The following is a 21,905-nucleotide window of genomic DNA, read 5'->3' on the forward strand; positions in this document are numbered from 1 at the left end:
ACTTCCGATGCAAAGCAGCGCAGCAAATCGCAAGTGTGTTGGTGTGTGTGTGTGTGTGTGTGTGTGTGGGGGGGGGGTTCGGGGGGGGGGGGGGGGGGGGAGCAGAGATACCCGGGCCTGGCCTGGTTCCAGTTGTCTTTACCTCACCCTGCATTGAGGGACTCCGGTCATGAGAACCGGGCCCCCGGGCCCCTCGCTGGACCCAGTGGGAAACTGAAGGGGCCACTTCCATGGCGGCCCCCGTGCACGTCTCACGCACACTCCTGGGGGGCTGGTGGGCCGGCCGGACGTATCGTCGCTTAGGGGTCGTAAGGACGTGCGGTTCATGATAATGATAGTGTACATGAGGAGCCCTGTTCTCCAAGGGAGAGGGCTCCCATTCATCAGGAGCCAAGGACGGGATTCTAGTCGCCCGTTAACATCGTTGTCGAGGGGGGGGGGGGGGGGGGTTCTTTATCAGACTTTATCTACGAGCAGCATTGGTTAGTCTTGGGTTTGTTGAACTCGTATTACTTCTTTAGTCTGTCCTGTATTGCACAGGAAGCTTTAAACATGCAGCCCTGCTTCTCATCCCTTTAAACTCAAAGTGCAGGTTCCCGTATCGCATGTGCACGCATGCTTGGCTGTTTGGGGCCTGAGCTTGGTGTGTGCGTGCCCCTGCATATGCATGACGCACACGCCCGCATGTGTGCGTGTGTGTTGGTGTGTGTGCGCATGCGTGTCAGCAGGCAGTTTACCGCTTCCCCCTTGTTCCTTTTAAGCCGCGGAGCGTTGCTACGACAACCCCTCTGGTCCAGCTCCGCAACGTGGCCCCGGGGCCTCAATACCAGCGCCCTGGGAGCCTCCCCGTACCCGGGCACCCCGCATAAAAACGGGGATAAGCGTTGTCGATTATGGGACACAATGGGCTGGTGCTTCTCAGAGGTCCATTCATCCCCGGGACGGTGGTGGTGGTGGTGGTGGTGGGAGGAGGAGAGGAGAGGAGAGGAGAGGGGATGGTGGTGGTGGTGTTGGTGGTGGGAGGAGGAGAGGAGAAGAGAGGGGATGGTGGTGTTGGTGGTGGGGGGTGAGGACTGAGGAGGGGATGGTGCGGTGAGGTCGAAAAGAGAGGATGGTGTTGATGGTGATGGTGGAGGGAGAAGGGGGGCTGGTGATGGGGGAGGGAGAAGGGGGGCTGGTGATGGGGGAGGGAGAAGGGGGGCTGGTGATGGGGGAGGGAGAAGGGGGGCTGGTGATGGGGGAGGGAGTAGGGGGATGGTGTTGGGGACGGAGAGAAGGAGGGCAGTGGTAGGGTGAGGAGGGAAGAGGGGACCTTGGAGATGGTGGGGTGAGCTCTCCCACGCTGGGGCACAGGCATGACATCAGCGGCCCGTTGAAAGGACCGGCATTCTGGGCATGCCCACCGCTCCCCCCTCCCCTTCTCCCCATCACCCCAGCTACACCCCCCCCTCCCCCATACCCACTGTACCCCAATGGATCCCCTTCCCCTCCCCTCCCCTCCCCTGCTCTCCGCTGCCAGTTTGGATGCGGTGCTTGGCCGGCGACGTTGGGGTCACAAAAAACTGTTTGCACGCAAAACAAAGCCCCTTAGATGAGAGAGGGAGAGGAAGCAGAGAGCTTCACATGGTCCCGGCCAAGAGTGGGCATGGCAGACTCTGTCCTCCCCCCACCCCAACCCTCCCCCCTCTCCTCCCCCTCCTCATGGGCCTCTCTTTTGGCTCAGAGGTGACGGTGTGACCTCAATACCCCCAAATTATCTAGTGTCTCTCTCGCAGCCCCCTAGTGCCCTACAGCCTCTCTTTCTCTCCCCCCTCTCTCTCTATCCCACCCATCTCTCTCGCTCTTGAATTGCACTTTCGCTCTCACACACATCCTCAAAGTGGTCCTTCTGAATCGGTGTGTGACACACCGTGGGACGAGAGAGCGAGTGATTCCTCATGACACTACCTCTGCTGATGCCTCTGGTGTCATCTCCTTCTTCTCCTTCTTCTTCTTCTTCTTCTTCTTCTTCTTCTTCTTCTTCTTCTTCTTCTTCTTCTTTTTCTTCTCCTTCTTTCTCTTTTCTTAATTTTTTCTCTCTCTCTCTCTCTCTCTCTCTCTCTCTCTCTCTCTCTCTCTCTCTCTCTCTCTCTCTCTCTCTCTCTCTCTCTCTCTCTCTCTCTCTCTCTCTCTCTCTCTCTCTCTGTATTCCTCTCTTCCTCTCTCTTTAGCTCTCTCTCTGCACTCCCAGCTGTTAAAATAATGGAGGACTTCAGGTGCTTTCAAAAACACACTCTCCTCCTCATCCCTTGATGCACCCTGTGCCTCATCCTTTTGTCTGCTGCCCTCCATATCACTGCCCCCCCCCCCCCCCTCCCGTGCAGAAAGACCCACTCCTGGACATCAAATCATACCTCAGATACATCAGTGACTGTATGTCCGCACTTCGTCTGGGCTTTCCATCCCAGCGACTGTAAATGCTAGAGGGATGCACCTTCCCTCTACCATTAGTCGACATTATTTGGTGATCGCCGCGTGCTGGGCTCCTACTGAGCGGCAGGGGATGAGTGAGGGAGAGTGGCGGCTCTCTAGGGGATTAAATTGTCCTGGGAATGAGGAATTTCTGTCCTGAGGGATTTCACTGCTAAGCTTTGCATGGATTGCCTCGCCCCCCACCCCCTCCAAGGTTATATACATATAATACATACCTAAGTATGTATTTGTGTGTGTGTGTGTGTGTGTGTGTGTGTGTGTGTGTGTGTGTGTGTGTGTGTGTGTGTGTGTGTGTGTGTGTGTGTGTGTGTGTGTGTGTCTGTGTTTGTGTGTGTGGATGTGAGGGGGCGTGGGCAAGAGTGTGTGTGTATGTGTGTTTGTGTGTGTGTGGGGGGGGGGGGTTGGCATGGGGGTGGTCTGGCACACATCAGGACCAGGGGGGTAGCATCCCAGGTTTCCGTAGCTGAGACCGGGGGGTGTAGACTGGGCTGAGAGCATTCAGCAGCACCCTGGAGCCTGGTGGAAGTCGTTGCCTCTCCACACCTCCACCGCTACACATGTGTACATATTGTATATGTTTGTAGATACCTTCCCTTCTTTTCGGATGGAGCAACTCGTATGACGGGGATATTTTTATATTTTTCCATTTAATGTATTTTCTCGCTTTGCTTTCTTTTAAAAACCAAACGGCTGGGATCTGACCCTGGTCCATGTATATAGCGCTTACCTCAACTCCAGTTCAAATGAAGTAAGTACGACTCCATTACATCGTCTAGAGTGGCTCTCTTAACGCATTGATTCATGGATTCACTTGTCAATCAATTCTCTATTGATTGACGAGTGATCGAATGGCCTAACATTTGTCGATGACCTGTCACTCTTCGACGTACTTGATACAACTTAACTACTAAGTTAACTGCTCTCCTCTCCCAGTGGAGAGGCGGCATGTTGGCAGCATAGGATGTGATCGAAAACGATCAAATTTCAATATTAATAATGATGACTATCGTTCTTGCGCTCAGGCGGAGACAATGTTTTAGTGATGCCTCCGTCCATTCTTTATGCCCACTTCATGCCCCTCTGCCATCCTCACAATTCAATTAACATGGCTCAGCCCCAGAGTTTAACATTAAGAGCCTTACACAATGATCCTATTAGGAACGGAGACCTCAAGCTCCCAGTGTCTGTGGGAGGGGGAGTGTGTGTGATTGTGAGCGTATGTGTGTGTGTGTGTGTGTGTGTGAGAGTGTTTAGAGGGGGGGTGGTCGTGTCCCTGCAACCAGAACTCCATGCCGGGGGGTAGTGGGGGGATGGGGTGGGGCAGGGGGGGAGGGGTTTGCGTACGGCTCGGATGTAAGATCTGTGACAGGTTCATTTCCTGTCTCGGCCGCACCGGCTGGGGGCGGCTTCCTCTTCCAGGGGCTAAAAATAAAGGAAGGGGAGTGAAAAGGGGGAAATTAAATTAACTCCATTCATCCATCTCCTGGAATGACATCTCTGGGCTCGTTTGTCTTGGGCGTTTTATTCCCGGAGTTTGGCTGATTGTTCCGTTGCTCTCTTCAAACACGCGGAAAACTGCGGAAGAATGGAGAGCTGAGGGAGCGTAGTGAAAGACTCCACAGAGTGCAGGAAGTACTTCACGTTGGCGTGATGTTTCCATGTCTCCTCGTTGCTCACAATGCAACCCCGTCTTCCAAGGACTGGGTCTTAACATAATAGGATCTGGCTGTTATTTGTGTGGTGGGAGAATAAGTGTGTTTGTGTGCACGTGAGTGTGTGCATGTGTGTGTGTGTGTGTGTGTATGTGATTGTGTGTGCGTCCGTGTGTGTGAGTATGTGCATTTGTGTGTATGTGTTTGTGTGTGCACGTATGTGTTTGTGTGTGTGTGTGTGTGTGTGTGTGTGTGTGTGTGTGTGTGTGTGTGTGTGTGTGTGTGTGTGTGTGTGTGTTTGTGTGTGTGTGTGTGTGTGTGAGTGTGTGTGTGTGCATGTGAGTATGTGTGCACGTGTGTATGGGTGATATTGTGTAGCCATGCGTAGATGGGGCTGTCCAGTATTGCATGCAGACCTCATGACTGATGACCACATAGAGGGTGTTTTTATGGTGCGTCTATTTGGCCTGGCTGTCTATCATGTCTTTGTTGAGCTTTTCAAACATGAGATATATTGGCTGCTATGGTGCACTACGGGGTAGGGGGCGTACAGAAGACAAAACAAGGGTTTAACCCCGGCATGGGGTTAAAGGTCAGCTCATTGGTTGGCTGTTTGATGTCCTTTGTCCTTTTTGAGCATCAAATAACCTTGAAGGCAACATTAAGCTTCCTCTCTCTGAGATAACCTAAAGAGAACGTGTCAGAACTTCTAGTATAATCTGTCAGAGATGGAGAAAAGAAAATTTACATTTCGAAAAAGATGACAGTCAGTGTTGAAAAGCACATCTCTCTCTGTGTGACGAGAAGATAGGGGAGGAGGAGGAGGGATACAGGGAGGAGGAGGAGAAGAGGGGGAGGAGGAGATGGAGTATGAGTAGGAGGAGGAGAAAGAGGAGGAGAAGGGGGAGAGGGGGAGGAGGAGGAGGAGGAAGGAGGAAGAACAGGAGGAGGAGGAGGAGGGATACAGGGAGGAGGAGGAGAGGGGGAGGAGGAGATGGAGTATGAGTAGGAGGAAAAGGAGGAGGAGGGGGAGGAGGAGGAGAAAGAGGAAGAGAAGGGGGAGAGGGGGAGGAGGAGGAGGAAGGAGGAAGAACAGGAGGAGGAGGAGGAGGGATACAGGGAGGAGGAGGAGAGGGGGAGGAGGAGATGGAGTATGAGTAGGAGGAAAAGGAGGAGGAGGGGGAGGAGGAGGAGAAAGAGGAAGAGAAGGGGGAGAGGGGGAGGGGGAGGAGGAAGGAGGAAGAACAGGAGGAGGAGGAGGAGGAGGGGGAGGAGGAGAAGGGGGAGAGAGGGAGGAGGAGGAAGGAGGAGGAGGAAGACGAGGAGGAGGAGGAAGAGGAGGAGGAAATGGAAGAGGAGGAGGAAGGTGCAGAGTATGAAGCGGTGGTGAGATGCCTTTCCCCACACTACGTGAGAGACACAGCTGGTTGCTCTCTGACTAACTCGTTGCCACCTCAATGGCACGTGATGCAGATGCTAATTACTTTCCCTCCAATTAATTAAACAAAGTGACACATCTCTTCCTGCTGTCAGGTGTATGGGGTCCGTTTTGTTTTGTGTTTTGGTACATTTCTTTTTTTCCCCTAATAATAACTGTCAAGTTAAATTTTTGCGTCAAGATGGTTATTCACATTGCGACTATTGGAGTGGAACTGGTCCGTCTGTCTGTCTGTCTGCCTGTCACTTCCCTGAGAGCGTTCAGATTTTTAGAAACATATCTTCATTGAACACTCGTTTGTGTGACCACTTACCATATCTGATATTCATAGGTTATTCAGGTTGAAAAAAGGACGTATTAATCTTTGCTTGAACAAAACAATGCAACAAAGCAACACATTATCTTAGTCCTATGTCCTAAAGTACATAACTAGTTATTGAAGTCCAAATTGGTTATTAACCATCAACTCTTCCATATTAGAAACCTATAAAAAAAAAAATAGTCTCAGCAAAAGCATTTCACAGTACACCCAAATGACTAAACTTACTTGAAAGTCCACACGTTGTAAAAATAAATGAAAAAATAGTTTCTTGCTCTCAGCAGAAGAGGCATTAGTCGGTCACATTGGGATTTAAATGGACACAAAATCATTAACGGCTATGATTCCTTGCAATGCTCTTGTTTGAATACGTCCTACATTTTCAGTCAATTTTGGCTTGAGAAAGGGAGAGAGAGAACAAGAGAGGGAAAGAGAGAGAGAGCGAGGGAGCGAGTGAGAGAGAGAGAGAGAGAGAGAGAGAGAGAGAGAGAGAGAGAGAGAGAGAGAGAGAGAGAGAGAGAGAGAGAGAGAGAGAGAGAGAGAGAGAATGAGCGAGCAAGTACGGGATGGTGGTAGGAGATATATATAGAGAGGGAGGGAGGGAGAGGGGGAGAGGGGGAGAGAGAGAGAGAATGAGAGAGGGAACGAGAGGGAGAGAGAGAGAGAGAGAGAGAGAGAGAGAGAGAGAGAGAGAGAGAGAGAGAGAGAGAGAGAGAGAGAGAGAATGAGCGAGCAAGTACGGGATGGTGGTAGGAGATATATATAATGGGAGAGTAAACGAAAAGAGCCTGTATAGATCTACATATTTAAAGAAAGAGGAAAATGTGCATCTGCGCTATATGGTGTTGCCACCCACAGCTCACCTGTTCTCTCCTCTCCATCTGCCAACCCCCCCTCCTCCTGAGTTTATCTGCTGGTCCCCGTATGAGACAAACAGCTGAAGCCAGCTCCTCTTGATTTATCTTCTTTCCGATCCTCTTACATCACGTTAGAGAGAGTGCTGGAATTCTTAGTATGAGGGATTCGCGCTGCAGACTTTAGAGTTATTCTGGTTCTATATTCTGGTTTAGATGAGAACATTAAAATGGTGAGGAACCACAGGCGTTGCTAAAACATGCAACTTGTGCCTAGTGGCAAGAGCGTTCTACTATTGATTTTATTGGCCGTTATCCATTATGATGACATTTTTATTACACATTTTAATTTGATGACAATATAATGTCAAATAAGTGTATTTGATTTGTATTTGCTCTATTCAGTTTTATTTTAACACGTGATTATCTTTCAAGCTCTGCAGTTCGACGTGCAAGGGCGCAGTCCTGTTGATCTGATAGGGCATGCAATGGCTTTTAACAATTCTGGATTACCACATAACATATAGGTCTATAATCTACACGGACAAGCTCTGCTGGGTTTGCTTATCTTGACAGAAGCTTAAGCAAATTGTATTACATAATGTAAACATCGTACACTGAATCTCATTAGAAATTAAATCACACGTTTCAAATTCACCTACATTCATTTACCTAACATCAGTAGGATTTTAGAATCGACACATGCTTGCTACTGTTTTTCAAAATAGGCTGTATCTAAGTAAGGCTCCCTAAGGGCTCCTCAAACACACAGTAACACAGTATGGAATAATCTGATCTGCAAGGCTCGCTGCTGCATTGTTTCATTAGAGTTGTGTTTTATAATCCATCCTTTGTCCTGCTCACGCAACAAGAACATCCAATGAACTGAAACAAAGTGTACCAATAAGCTGTGATTGGACCGTGACATGGAATGTGCAGGATGACCCATAACCCTGTCCTCGGTGCTCTTGTTCCCCCGGTCTCCAGTTCCAACAACATGCCGAAGCAAGTGGAGGTGAGGATGCACGAGAGCCAGCTGGAGCCCGTGGAAGCCCGGCCTCAGAACAAATGTGCCAAAATATGCGCCGCTTTGTCGAAGAACCTGCTGCTCACCCTCACCGTCCTGGGTCAGTCCACCAGCTGAATCGTTAACCTTCTTTCTTTCTTTCTTTCTTTCTTTCTTTCTTTCTTTCTTTCTTTCTTTCTTTCTTTCTTTCTTTCTTTCTTTCTTTCTTTCTTTCTTTCTTTCTTTCTTTCTTTCTTTCTTTCTTTCTTTCTTCTGTCTGTCTGTCTGTCTAACTGTCTGTCTGTCTGTCTGTCTGTCTGTCTGTCTGTCTGTCTGTCTGTCTGTCTGTCTGTCTGTCTGTCTGTCTGTCTGTCTTTCTTTCTCTCTTTGAGGTAGGTGGATACTACATCGTGTTGAGTCGGGGCCAACCATAGTCGTTGATCATAAAATACATCATTACAATTCTAAGTCCAATGTTCACACGGTACAAGATCGAACATGAACAATTTCCAGAAACCTGTGTGAAACTAAGGAAGCTTGGGAATGAAGCAATAGAGTTGTTGCTTACTATCAGTGCCTCTAAATAACAACGGACTAAGAGAGTATTTAAAGAATAGGGAGCAAGCTTGTTGTGAGTTATCTACGACAAAGTAGTGCATGCCTAGGGGTAGTTGCAGTAGCAATGCTCTTAACAGAGCATAAGATGCACCAAAGGGCATCCATTCCTGAAAGAAGCAACGTTGGCAACAATGATCAATGGCAGAAATCGAAGGAATAAACAGGAAACTTGAGAGCAGCACAAGCCAGCACCATTGCCATCTTTTGGCAGAGGCGCAAGGAGGCTGGCAAGAGAGGCAGGACAAAAAGACAATGTCTATGTTGCACAGGAAACAAATTGCCATCCAAGACGAGGAAGGTCAGCAAAGGCTGCTTAATACGTGGCAAGGGAGCGTAAATGGTGGCGCAGTGGACATCCTAAAGAATAAATAGCTGGAGGGAGATTCAAGCAGCCTTCGTTTGGGGGTTATTAAAGAGCCATTGGGTTCTTTAATCATTGGCAGTTGTCTGGGAGCAGAGGAAGTAAAACACCCTGTGGAGTGATTGGGAGGGGCTGTGATTCCCAGCCTTGTCCGGCCGGGGCAGAAGAACGGCTGAAGGGGCCAGGGGATGGACCCGACACAGGGAGTGAGGCCACGTAAAGTTCAGCTGTCAGCTCTCAGAGGGAACATTTATAATTGGGAGGGGAAGAGCAAGTGGAAGTGGAGAAGGTGAAAAAATAGAAGACAGATAGGGAAGATAGATCCAACAAGCCTATATTTGATTATATGTTTTTTGTTCATGGGGTGTTATTCCTATCACTGTTTCATTGCATTAATCGACCCCTTTAGCAATTATTATGATTCATCCTCAGCACATCAGTCAGCACCAAAATAACTCTAACTGTAACTAATTACTAGCCTGGCCATAAGTCCTATCACTGAACCCAGTAGCAGCCTGTTCACTTCGAGGTGATGAGGGTGGGGTCCAGGGGACGTTTTGATTAGAATTTAGTGTTGAGAATCAAGATTTATCTCCGATCAGTAGAGGGCATGGTTAGAGACCAAGTGATGAGGGTCAATTGATCTTGGTGAGTGAATCACTCATTTTTCTCTGAGCAACCATCACAAAACCATATTCCTTGTTAACCTTGCCATTGCCAGTCCACGGCCAGTGTCCAAAAGTGAGCCTCTGCTGACCAATCAGACTCAACGACAATGCCGTCATCTTCTCACCCGCCTTTCCTTGGTGCCCTCAGGTGTGGTCATGGGCGCGGTCTCGGGGATGCTGCTCCGCGTGGCCTCCCCCATCCACCCAGACATCATCATGGTGATCGCCTTCCCCGGAGACATCCTCATGAGAATGTTGAAGATGTTGATTCTGCCGCTCATCATCTCCAGTCTGATCACAGGTACGTTACTTTACTGTCAGCGTAGACCAGCGCAGTGTTTGAATACCATTACAATCCTACGCTTTTTCTCTCTCATGTCTATGCTGTTGAGTAGTGCCATAGGAGGTTCACGAGTGTCTGTGTGTAATCATAATCCGTACTCAGTACAACCTCCCTGAATGGGTTTGCTGAGTGATGTCAACATGCGTCACACATCATAAACGGGATCAACTATTATTCCACAGTCCGCTGATGGAGCTTGAGAATAACCAGTTGAATGCCTAAAGCTTATCTCAAGCAAACATGTCCACCTGATAACATAACGTAACCACACAGTCAAACACTGTACAACCCTTTTTTGCTTTTGAACACAGGACTCGCTGGCCTGGATGCCAAATCGAGTGGTCGTTTGGGCTCCAGAGCCATGGTGTACTACATGTCCACCACCATCATCGCGGCCATCCTGGGAGTGATCCTGGTAATCGTGATCCACCCCGGCGACCCTAAGCTAAAGGAGAACCTGGGAGAGGGCATTAAGAACGACGACGTCTCCAGCTTGGACGCCGCCTTCGACCTGATCAGGAACCTGTTTCCGGAGAACCTGGTGCAGGCCTGCTTCCAGCAGGTAGGAGGACACAGCAGACGGCCGATCTGGGAGAGGAAACACTAGTCTAGTCTGAGCACCCTCGAGTGCTGCTCTCCAGAAGGTCATCTAAGTGTTGTCCGGCAGATTCTATCATATGACTTCATGCTTGCGAGCGTGTTCCTTCGGGCAGGATCCACATGCAAGCATGTGACTTCAGAGAGGAGGCTCACATATTGCTTACTGAAAGAGGAACCGTCACGCCTGGCAAATATATAATATGGATTCAATTAATTACTGCTTTATTCGCATGTTGTGTGCTCCATTGGTGTGGGTAACGGTTTATCCCCTTCAAATCACAAGGTGACACAAGACGAGCACAAAGTCGATTGGCCACTCCACACCAAAGATAATTAGCATAAGCCTCTATAGAATAACATTAAATACAAACAATGGTCACCACTCTGTGATTCTTTATTGGAATATATTGAATCCATCTATCTTTTCGTTTTTCACAACAGATCCAGACGGTCACAACGAAGGTGGAGGTGATTGTGGAGGAGGCCGTCAATGCCACCAGTGTCGATGGTTTGGTGGCAAACATCACCAAGGAGCCTCAGATCATAATCAAGAGGGCCCTGCAGTACAAAAGCGGCATGAATGTCCTGGGTACGGCACACGTCTAATTCAGACTTCAAATTTTTTGGAAAGCAAAATCAGGAACTCAATCATATACTGCACCTGTGTCAGTGACCCTACTGTCGTTTAAACGACAGTAGGCCGTTTTTTCACTTTGGTTAAAAAAAGCGACCGTTTTTTTTAACCAAAGTGACTGCATGAGCAGGTAGGCCTGGGGGAATCTTGCTTTAGGCTAGAGGCAGACTGCAATTAAAGACCCTGACCGGTAGAGCACGTCCAAGTCGGTTCTTTGTGTTTGTATGAACCTGAACCTTGTTCCTTGCAGGTCTTATCGGTTTCTTCATCGCTTTCGGCATCTGCATGGGCAAGATGGGCGAGCGAGCCAAGCTCATGCTGGAGTTCTTCAACATCCTCAACGAGATCGTGATGAAAATCGTCATCATGATCATGTGGTCAGTAACACTCGGAAATTCTCTGTCTGCTGGAAAACCATAATTTACAGTTCTTGCAGTTTTTGTCGTCACACCGTAATAATACGTGATATGGCACGTATCAAGTTGAGTAAGTAAAGTATAAATTGTATTTTATTGGATTAGAAGTGAAGCACTGTTACCGAACTAGAATTGTTAAGATCTGGTAGGAATGAAAAAGACAATGAAACAAACAAGAAATACTTGAGAAAGTAGGATCAAAAAGATGTTCATTGGTACTGATCTCTGCTCCAGCAACCTCTCACGAGAGTCGATGTGTCTCCATCAGGTACTCTCCCTTCGGTATCGCCTGTCTGATCTGCGGTAAGATCATCTCCATCGACGACCTGGAGACGGTTGCCCGGCAGCTGGGGATGTACATGGTCACCGTCATCATCGGACTCCTCATCCACGGAGCCATCTTCCTGCCCGGAATCTACTTCGCCATCGTCAGGAAGAACCCCTTCACCTTCTTCATGGGCATCTTCCAAGCTTGGATCACAGCCCTGGGAACCGCTTCCAGGTCAGACAAATAATGAATGGATGAATAAAACAGGTGGATGGATCAACGTCACATGACTGGATGGATGAAAAGATCTATGGTCCGATTAATGAATTGGTGGATTGATGGATAGATGAGTTGTTGGAAGGATGGATGAATTGATGGATGGATTAATTAATTGATGGATGAATGGATACATGAATGGACACCTGAATGGAAGCATGGATGGATGAATGTATAGTTAAATGGGTGGATGAAATCGGTAGAAGAATGTATATTCAATGAATGGAGGAATGGTCAAATAAATTGATTTATTCGTGGTTGGATTAAATAGTGGATGGGAGGATGGATGGAGGAAAATATGGATGGATGAATTGAAGGACTGAAACCTTTTTGGTCTTCTTCATCATTGAGTAGAGGCAGATGGTTAACCACATACTTTTGCTTGAATCCCGCTGTTCCTCCCTCACCCCTCACCCTTTCACCCTCTCACCCTCTCTCCCCCCAGCGCTGGCACCCTGCCCGTTACCTTCCGCTGTCTGGAGGAGAACCTGGGAATCGACAAGAGAGTGACCCGTTTCGTGCTGCCCGTGGGCGCCACCATCAACATGGACGGAACCGCGCTGTACGAGGCCGTGGCCGCCATCTTCATCGCCCAGATGAACGGCATCTACCTGGACCCCGGCCAGATCATCACCGTCAGGTCAGCGCACGCACGTCCAATGGGAAGGTCACAGGGCCGAGAGGGTTCATGTGAAACCAAACATCTCTTAAAAAATAGTATTTAGCATCGAGTAGCATCTTATCCTAGTTATCTTTGTTGAATACGGGGAATGGATTAACCTAGCGATTGTAAGTGCTTGGCACTTACAATCTTTACAATCTTTACCGATAGAGATATTTTGTTTTTTCTCTTTCTTCTGCGTCTGCTAAATGACCTGAATGTAGACGTAAATCTTAGTGACACTCAAGTCGGAAAAGTCATTAAAATGAACTCTCATTAATAGTCATAAAAATATGGGAGATTATATGGGAGATTTGTGTGCCACCAGTCTGACCGCCACCTTGGCAAGTGTTGGAGCTGCCAGTATCCCCAGTGCTGGACTGGTGACCATGCTCTTGATCCTGACCGCCGTCGGCCTGCCCACCCAAGACATCAGTTTGCTGGTTGCTGTGGACTGGCTGCTGTGAGTGACGACCATGAATTAAGATATGCTTTTCAGAATGTTCACCATGGATATGATGGAAACTACAAACTATACTTCTGCATCTTTCTTTCCTTGGCTTCTACTTCTTCTTATTAATTTGTTGAACTTTCTAAATGGATGCCACGGCTATGAACGTTGCATCTATATGTTCTTTCCTGAAGCATTTGTTTATTTTTCCATTTCTGTCGCTTGTTGGGTAAAGACAAGGCTTGAAGTCACATTGAAGATAATTTCTGTATCCCTTTTTCTTTTTGCTCTCTACCCCTTTGCGGTGAGCAGGGACAGATTCAGGACCTCAGTGAACGTGATGGGAGATTCCTACGGAGCCGCCATCGTCTACCATCTGTCCAAGGCTGAGCTGGACGAGCTGGACGCAACCACGGCCAAAAGCGACGACATCGAAATGTCGAAGACCCAGTCTTCTTATTACGACGACATCAAGAACCACCAGGAGAATAACTCCAACCAGTGCGTCCTAAGTGCGACCGCCACCACCTCCGCTAACAATACCGTCGTAGTAGATGAGTGCAAGGTACACCTAATGCTTTCAGATGTAGAGACTAGCATGTAACCTCCTTCAGCTTAACTGCTCATCCTACACCTTGTCATAGATGTCCTTTCCTTATTATTATTATTTTTTTTGTTTTATCATTGTCGATGACAACTGTGTATGCATCCAAAGGTAATGCAATACACCAAACAAGCACGTGTGTTTTGAATGTCTCTGTTCACTACTCTAGAATAGCAGCTTCTGTGAACACACATTTTACACAGGATTTATACAGTATCTACAGTATATCTTTACTGTCAACTGATTCCCAAATCATCACCACACATATGTACTTGTACCAAAGAATCAGTCTTTGTTGTAAAGTTTGGATATGAATATCCTTTAACGGACAGAATGTAGTAAAAACACGCCAGCAGAGTGTTGCGTCTGCACGGCTAAAGTGTTACATGCTGTATAATTAGCAGATTCTATATTTTCCCCTCCTGAGCGGGTGTGCGTCACTCCTCCTCACTCACATTTCCACACCAGCTAACTCTGCTAATTATCAAGGCTCCTGGCTGTGAAGTAGAGGAATGCAAAGTAGGAACCGCCACCACCACCACCTCCTGGTAATGGAAGACACCTAACATTATAAACCACTATCTATGGCATTTAGAATACGCTCCAGTAGAGCAGAGGACTGGCCTCCCAGACACACACACCCCCCCTCCCCCTGCCCGGCCCTAAAAGGTCCACTGATGAATCTAAAGGATGAGAGGTGTTGCCTAGCAACACTGGAAACTTGTCACACAAGCCATCCATCAAAGCATGTCTTATAGAATTCTGTTCCTGAATTGCAGGAAATTCAGGCACAAAGGCTCGCTACTTCCAGTCTCTTTCTTTTGTGTCGTGAAACCGTCTTCTTAGTTGACTCATTTTCTCAAGCTTTGCAGCATGCTCCCCACCATAACTCTGTAACACTAAAACACACATCCATTTTTGTAGTCGTACCTTGTCCTTTTTACTCTGTTCCATGTTTGTGTGTCATTTTTTGTTTCATTGTGATTTACTGCACCCATGCATGTTGAGTTTGTGCTCATCTGTCTGATGTTTAGTCTGTTCTCAGGTCACCGAGAGAAACTCTGGTCCTTTGTTATGTCTGCCACAAGCTCGCTCATCGCTGTTCGCCCCGAGGATCCAGAATTTGCTAATTACATACCTGTGTAACCCTCTGAGAGCTAGCTCCCTCCACTGGCACCCTGTGGCCTCACGGTGCCTCCACTGGGGGCACTGTGCTGTACGCCAGGGTATCCGCGGACCGGCAACAGATGTATTTCTGAAACTTGTTTTTGAATAAGTTATAGCCAATTACAAAACAGCTAAAGTAGCAAACGCCATCTTTTTGGTTGTGGCTTTTTCATCCTAATCCTGAAGACATTAATCGAAAAGGTCTTGAGTCGGTGGATTGGTTCAAGGGGAAACTAGGGCTAGGAACAGATGTAACATGCATGTTGAGAAGCCCCCTTCCTGCTTTGGTGGCGAGATGTTGTGCTCAGTTGTCACTGCTGAATGTTTTCAGGTAACCTCGGCCACTAACGGCTCTGCGGCGGAATGCATACTTGTTGAAGAGGAGAAACAAGAATAATGGCAGCGCCAACATCCCCCTGCATCTGGGCTCCACAGGCTTTCTGACCCGGTGAAAACAGAGTGAAACCGAAATGTCACACGAACAGAACTACTAATTTTCCTTTTGATGTTTTTTTTTTTGTACGTCCCTTTTATAATATTTTTTCTAGCTGTCTTATCTGACTGATATCTATCTGAACTAATACTCATTCACTTGACTTTGAAGTAATAATTATGACAGTTGTATTTGAACCTGTTAGCGTACTGTAGTGTGCTACGTAGCAAACACTGAGACAACATGCTTCAAGGCTCGGGGAAAGGAAAATTGAAAAGGAAAATACAAGATACAGAAAGCACAGTTTTAGGAATTTGTTGTAGTTACCGTTGGCCCCTCTAACAAAGCTTTTAGAAAACTGATAATGAGCAGTGGGTAAACGATCAAGACAAAGCAAAGGTTCGACATAAGGGATGGGACCAAATATTATTTTTAATGCGGGCAGCTCAGTGGACGAAGGGGAAGTTTGAACATCGCCGATGTGAGGCAGAGGGCGGGTTCGATCCGCTTTCAGGTCGTTTTCTACACGCAGACCCCTTTATCTTACACGCTAACCTCCTAAAGCTCGTCGGTGGGGCCCCCTCTAGTCCAGAGAAAATGGCAGACGGGGGAAGAACCTAAAGCCTTGAGAAAGAATCAGTTACTGAAGCACACATACGGTGGAAGTGCCGAGCACAACCCGCACCTCAGAGACCTCGCTACGCCACACTTCAATGTCCATTTCCTGTGTGTCGGCAGGGTTCCCTTACCCCGCCGTGACTCTGTGTGTGTGTGTTGCATGAGGATGTTCAGTGTGTGTGTGTGTGTGTGTGTGTGTGTGTGTGTGTGTGTGTGTGTGTGTGTGTGTGTGTGTGTGTGTCTTTGAGAAGGAGAGTGTTTGTCTGTGTGCACAGATGTGTGTGTGTGAAAGGTCAAGGTAGCGAGAGTGATAGCTGGTGATTGAGACGTGAGATATGAGGACCAAACTATAAAAAATACAGCCCACTATGAGGACCAAAAAATGAGGACCAAAATAGACAACGCAAATTGAAGATGTGATTGATAGCAATTCATAAATGTTCGACCCACACTAATCGTAATAATTCCCCCCAAATAAAACTAAAACCTAAAAATGGAAAAAAATTGCTGTCCAATTAAACACAAATTTGACAATGACTTATTTTTCAAACCATTTTAAATTCAACTCAAAAAATGATGATGAAGCACAAAAAATGTGTCACGCCTTTTAAACACATAATAAAGAAATGAAGCACAACAATGAAGAATAGCACAAATGGTATAGAGGGGCTTAAGAGAATTGGAAGTGGCGACTCAACTAAACGTTGGCTCTGTTAGCCTCGCGGGTGTCCTTGCATAAAATGATTATTAGGAACAGAAGGAGGGTCCACAGCTACACAGGCTTTGGTTGGCAAGGGAGAAGTGGAGCCTTTACTCACTCAGTGTTACTCTCCAAACAGAGACTGGCTCTCCTTCGTCGGACAGGTTTACAATGTGCCAGTATAGGAAATCATCAGTTTTACCAGAGGTTATAAAAAGCACACACAATGTCTTAATTTACATTCCAGTGGTCGCACAGCCACCTTATATACGCTACCATGTTTACAACGACAACAACCACAAAGCACAAATGCTAATCTAATTAAAGCATGTAACGATTAAGACCATGTACAAGCATATCATATATATCATGTGGATCTCGTGGCTACCACGCTAAGAGCATACCGTCAACATAACACACACACGACATCCTTCTCAGTGACATCCACATGTCTCCTCCGCACCGCGACCTAACGTCCCTCAATGCGCCACCCTACTGCCTGAGAGCTACAGACTGTTTACACCCAACCCTATAGATGCTGCAGTCACCCCGACCACACACACCCATAGACACATTCCACAAGCCACAGATCATCTGAATCCCCAGCCGTGCCAACTATCAGGTATTCTTATGAATATAGATATAATATTTATCTTTCAAATAAATCCTTTCACAGATGCAAATGCACAAGGCTTCTGAATAACTACAAACAGACGTGTACAAGGCCAACTGGCTTTCAATCTTTGCAGCCTGTGAGTGTGTGTGTGTGTGTGTGTGTGTGTGTGTGTGTGTGTGTGTGTGTGTGTGTGTGAGAGAAAGATAGAGAGAGATGCTCTGTGCCAACAGTGTTATATGTGCGCGTGCCGTGTGCTCTCCTCGTTTGTCGTTGTCCGCGGTTACGCTTATCGACCACCTGGCCTTGAAGATGTTGTTTTATTCACCGCTGACTCCAGACCAGCTCCGGTAACACCCCCCTTAACAAGAAAAATAAACAAAAACAAAAAAAGCGGACATACTTTTACATCCATTGCTTCTAGGGTAGACCCCCCCTGTAGAGGCCATTAGTGATATGGCCCCTCCACCTTATAGAAGAAAGACCCCATGTCCCTAGATATAAACACTGACAAAAACACCAGCTCACACGTGAGTGGTCATCAAACAAATTGAACCACGTGCTGACATCTCAATTGGCCTTTTGAGCCACACCCCCTGAAACCATGATGCTGGGGTGAGGGAGGGGGGGAATGCAGACCATATTGTCACCTGGGGGGGGGGGGGGGGGGGCTGGGTTTGAGTGACCGATTTTCGGTTCTCGGTTTAAGAAGAAGCATTTAAAGAAGTGATGTTTTCTGGGTTTTTTTGCACCACTATTATCGAGAAAAGAACAGCATGTTTTTTTTCTAAGTGCCTGCCGGCACTGTGTGTACATATTGTAGGTAACACATGGACTTGGTTCTGTTTGGTTTGTTTCTTCTGGGGGCATTGGAATATTACGTAGGACTATAGAGCATCATTTCCGTGACATATTTTAATGTAATCCTTTTTAGATAAATATCCATGTCCTGAATTAAATTAGATTAGATCAAAATGTATAGCGAAAGGAACATGGAATAAAGTGCTTGGTTTCTATTTTATTTTAATTTTTTCCCTAATAGCTGTTTACTAGTCGTCTCACTTACATGTCACAAATACATATATATAAATATCTTTTTTTGTATCTAATGTAAGCGTTTTGAATGTTTGTTCTATGAAGATATAAACTGTGTGCATTCATTTACACTGTACATAAATAAATATATAATTGTTCTGTTCAGTGGCAACGCAGAATGTCTACGGAATTTACAATGATCTCGGGGCAAACCTTGTGTGTGAGGAGAGGTAAAGATGGAGAGAGAGAGAGGAAGAGTAAACTAAACAGACGGAGAGTTAGGGGGGGGGGGTTAAGTTTAGAGTTGGTGGGTGTATTTTGGATATCCTACTGGTGACAGGATCGTCACTGGGCCACAGATGGCTGGGGAGGGGAGGAAAAAAACCAGTATAAGAAATCGCCTCGCATGTGGGATAGAATGATGAATCAAGCCAAGCCTAGTTAGACGTTTATAACTACTAAACGAAAAACATCCAATGTGTTGAAATGCCTTCGGTAGCTAATGCCTGTTACCATATACTCTTACATTCCTCAGGTGAAAAGTCTCATTTTCATCTTTGTGATACACATTCCAGAGAGCTCCCCTTTTGGTCGTCTAATTAGGGCGTTAATGAGCTCAGTGCGTGCTCTGTTTGAAGTGTTCAAGAGGGACAGAATTGATTTGTGCACATAACAGTTTATAGATTGGTATGATGGCACCAAATTAAACCTGGACTCTACCAAACACTCCAGGAGTTACTCAATCCATATAAAGCACACTACATAGTACTTATATTCTAAATAGCACAACGATACCATGCACGCACAAATGTAATCATGTGATGACTGCAAGGTATACTTGATAAAAGACAGTGGATTGGCATGACATTTAAACAAATATGTGTGTCCAGTGTATGTTTGAGCCTGTTTTCTACAAAGTGTCTGTATTCTGAAAAACTCCTTGCCCGTCTCTCCTTATTTCAATTTTTCTAGAACGTCCATCCCTAATTTTGATGTGAAGCCAGATAGACTGGCTGACTGTGTGAAGACAGACGGGGACTCAGTGTTAAAAAAAAATACAAATACAAATGAAAAAAACATTCCTTCCCCCCAAACCTTAAATTAAATGTTCAGACATATCATTAAATGTTGTACCTTTGGTGTACATATACAAATATAACTAATAAATGTTGATTCATAACTAACCTTGTTCTTGTCATTTTATTTATTCTGTGTATGTTGGACCCTTCCCTCTCACTATCCCGTCAAGAAGAACACAGTTTGACAAACACAAAATACCATATGTCTTAGGCCTGAGATTTAGACGCCTATCTGAGAGACATAATTACACAAACACAGGCAACACAAACACGATAAGAAGTAAGATCAAAATGAGCGATACTTTATTAGATATGTGTGTTTGTGTGTGTGTGCGTTTGTGTGTGTGTGTGTATGTGTTTGTGTTTGTGTGTGTGCGAGTGTGTGTGTGTGTGTGTGTGTGTGTGTGCGTGCTTGCATGCATCCATCTTAAAGCTGCTGTAGGTGAGAAGTGAGAATTCCAAAGAGAGAGAGAGAGAGAGAGAGAGAGAGAGAGAGAGAGAGAGAGAGAGAGAGAGAGAGAGAGAGAGAGAGAGAGAGAGAGAGAGAGAGCAGGGGCGTTGCTAGACCTAGAGTTTTACTGGGGCAAAGGCCCCCAACTGCCAACATTTTTTTTTTTACGTGTGCACAATATGAAATAGATGGATACAGAAGGGTATGTACAAGCTTCAAAATCATTGTCACTGTCATATTGTAGGCTATATTAAAGCACTGGTAAAGGTAAAGACGCAAAGATGGATTCATGAGTACCGTACAATTATATTTATTTAAACACATACACATCTCAAAGATTTACAAATAAGGTAACTGACAAATAAACAAAAAGTCTCTTTATGACCTTCACCTCTTTATCAGGAGAAGTCTACACATCTATATTTATTTAGAAGCTGTGTGGAAACAGCATAATTTTGCCAGAACGACATGTACTAAAAAGGCAAGAAACAAGGTTTAAAACTAATAGAATTTCTGACTTAAGGTGAGGTGGCTCATTGCCACCAATCAACCTGGAAAATGTTATAGAACCATCAAAGCTCTTAAATTAAACTAAATAAGGCCATACACTACTGCATAGAGCCTTTTTTAATGATTATTTTTTCACTATTAAGCTGTATCGCCGCGCCTTCATGGTGGCAAAGCGGTCAATAACGTGGCTTTGACTCACTTTGCATAGTTGCTCCTTTTCAATTGACAAAAGAGAAAGTTGGTGAAGCCTTCCTTGCCCCATGGTTGACCTAAGCCAGGTGTGGAGCCTTCTCGACACACTGAAAGATCGCTCGCAACTACAACTGTTTACAGGAATTGTGAGTGTAATGATCTGAATTATCTGTGTCAGTGTTGGGAACATTGTTGGATCCATATATGTTAAAAACACCCTGTATATCCATAATTTCCTTTTTTGTGTTAAGGAAGTTTTTGTCCACTAAAACTTCCTCAAGTTTTGAAGACAGACAATTTTTCATTCATTATTCATTTTCCGCGTGTGTGCGTGCACGCATGGTGTGTGTGTGTGTGTGTGTGTGTGTGTGTGTGTGTGTGTGTGTGTGTGTGTGTGTGTGTGTGTGTGTGTGTGTGTGTGTGTGTGTGTGTGTGTGTGTGTGTGTGTGTGTGTGTGTGCTATAAAACTACAGGCTACAGACGCTCAGTATTGAAAAACTGGTGCTAATTATGTGGGCAACATTCTTTAACAGCAATCAAGTTGTCATTGTTTGTGTCAAACAAGTTGTGAATTTGTTGTAACGTTAAAAAAGGAGATGACTTACTCTGGGCTGTTTCCAGCTCCCGTGGTTTCCAACGAAACATGATCAACAAAAAAACAAGGAATTGAAAGCTACTTACAATATGCCTAGGTTACATTAATTTCCCCTGATGGCAGCAATGTTCCACTTTCAGCTGGAATTCACGGTAGGCCTACATCAAAACCACGTGTCTTCTTTAGATTTCAGTTCCCTTTATTTATTCACACAGTTCAGCAGCGGCATTTATTCAGAATCAGAGCCCAAATTAAAGCTGCATTACCCAGCAGAAAAATAGATGCACTATAAATGGTTTTGTAGGCCTATAGCAGTCACGAACATGAGCATAGTTGTGGAAATGCTGGTGTTAGAAAACAAAGTTGACGGGAATTAAAGTGCTGCAAATCTAGCATTAAAGGTTAATTTAAGAAGCTTCTCACCAGTCATTTGTCGCCTGGTCGCAGTGTCGAGTTTTTTTTAAAGTAGTTCACTAGTCGTAGCGTGCAAATAAATTGCAGTGTCAGAATTCTGAGAATTTTGTCAGCATTCAGATTTCTCAGAATTCTCTTACACTGCAAATTAAAGCGCTACTACTAGCAAACTAGTTTCAGCGTGACTGGAGAGAACTTCCTTAAATTAACCTTTAATGCTAGATTTGCATCAACGCTATTGTGTGAATTAGTATGGTTCTCTTTCATGGAAGCCGGAAGTGGGAGATTCCTTATTTTTTTTACCATTATTGTTTTATTAACAAATTTCTCCTACAGGGGATTGATAAAGTTCTATCTAGACTATTGAACAGAAAGAAACACTTGGTCATACTTTACACACTTTACCACTGAAACATTCAGAAGAGTCACGTGGACGAATCCGTAAATAACTGATTTT

At 45.8% G+C, this 21,905-nt stretch overlaps 1 protein-coding gene across 3 annotated transcripts in view; it reads left to right on the top strand.

Annotated features, from left to right (window-relative positions):
* Positions 1-17,772, top strand: part of slc1a2b (solute carrier family 1 member 2b) — a 32,346-nt gene extending 14,574 nt beyond the window's left edge. The window contains exons 2-11 of one of the 3 annotated variants that reach the window (XM_056598712.1): positions 7,723-7,862; positions 9,537-9,689; positions 10,043-10,293; positions 10,773-10,920; positions 11,216-11,342; positions 11,650-11,883; positions 12,371-12,565; positions 12,915-13,049; positions 13,350-13,602; positions 15,140-17,772. In XM_056598712.1, the coding sequence (XP_056454687.1) occupies positions 7,733-7,862; positions 9,537-9,689; positions 10,043-10,293; positions 10,773-10,920; positions 11,216-11,342; positions 11,650-11,883; positions 12,371-12,565; positions 12,915-13,049; positions 13,350-13,602; positions 15,140-15,205 (1,692 nt within the window). In that variant the 5' untranslated portion in view covers positions 7,723-7,732 and the 3' untranslated portion in view covers positions 15,206-17,772. Of the gene's footprint in view, positions 1-7,722; positions 7,863-9,536; positions 9,690-10,042; positions 10,294-10,772; positions 10,921-11,215; positions 11,343-11,649; positions 11,884-12,370; positions 12,566-12,914; positions 13,050-13,349 lie in introns of all 3 variants that reach the window. The other 2 variants (XM_056598710.1, XM_056598711.1) reach the window with 2 other exon arrangements.
* Positions 17,773-21,905: the final 4,133 nt, after the last annotated feature.

This window comes from Gadus chalcogrammus, chromosome 9, assembly GCF_026213295.1.
Source record: "Gadus chalcogrammus isolate NIFS_2021 chromosome 9, NIFS_Gcha_1.0, whole genome shotgun sequence".
NCBI classification, from domain to species: Eukaryota; Metazoa; Chordata; class Actinopteri; order Gadiformes; family Gadidae; genus Gadus; species Gadus chalcogrammus.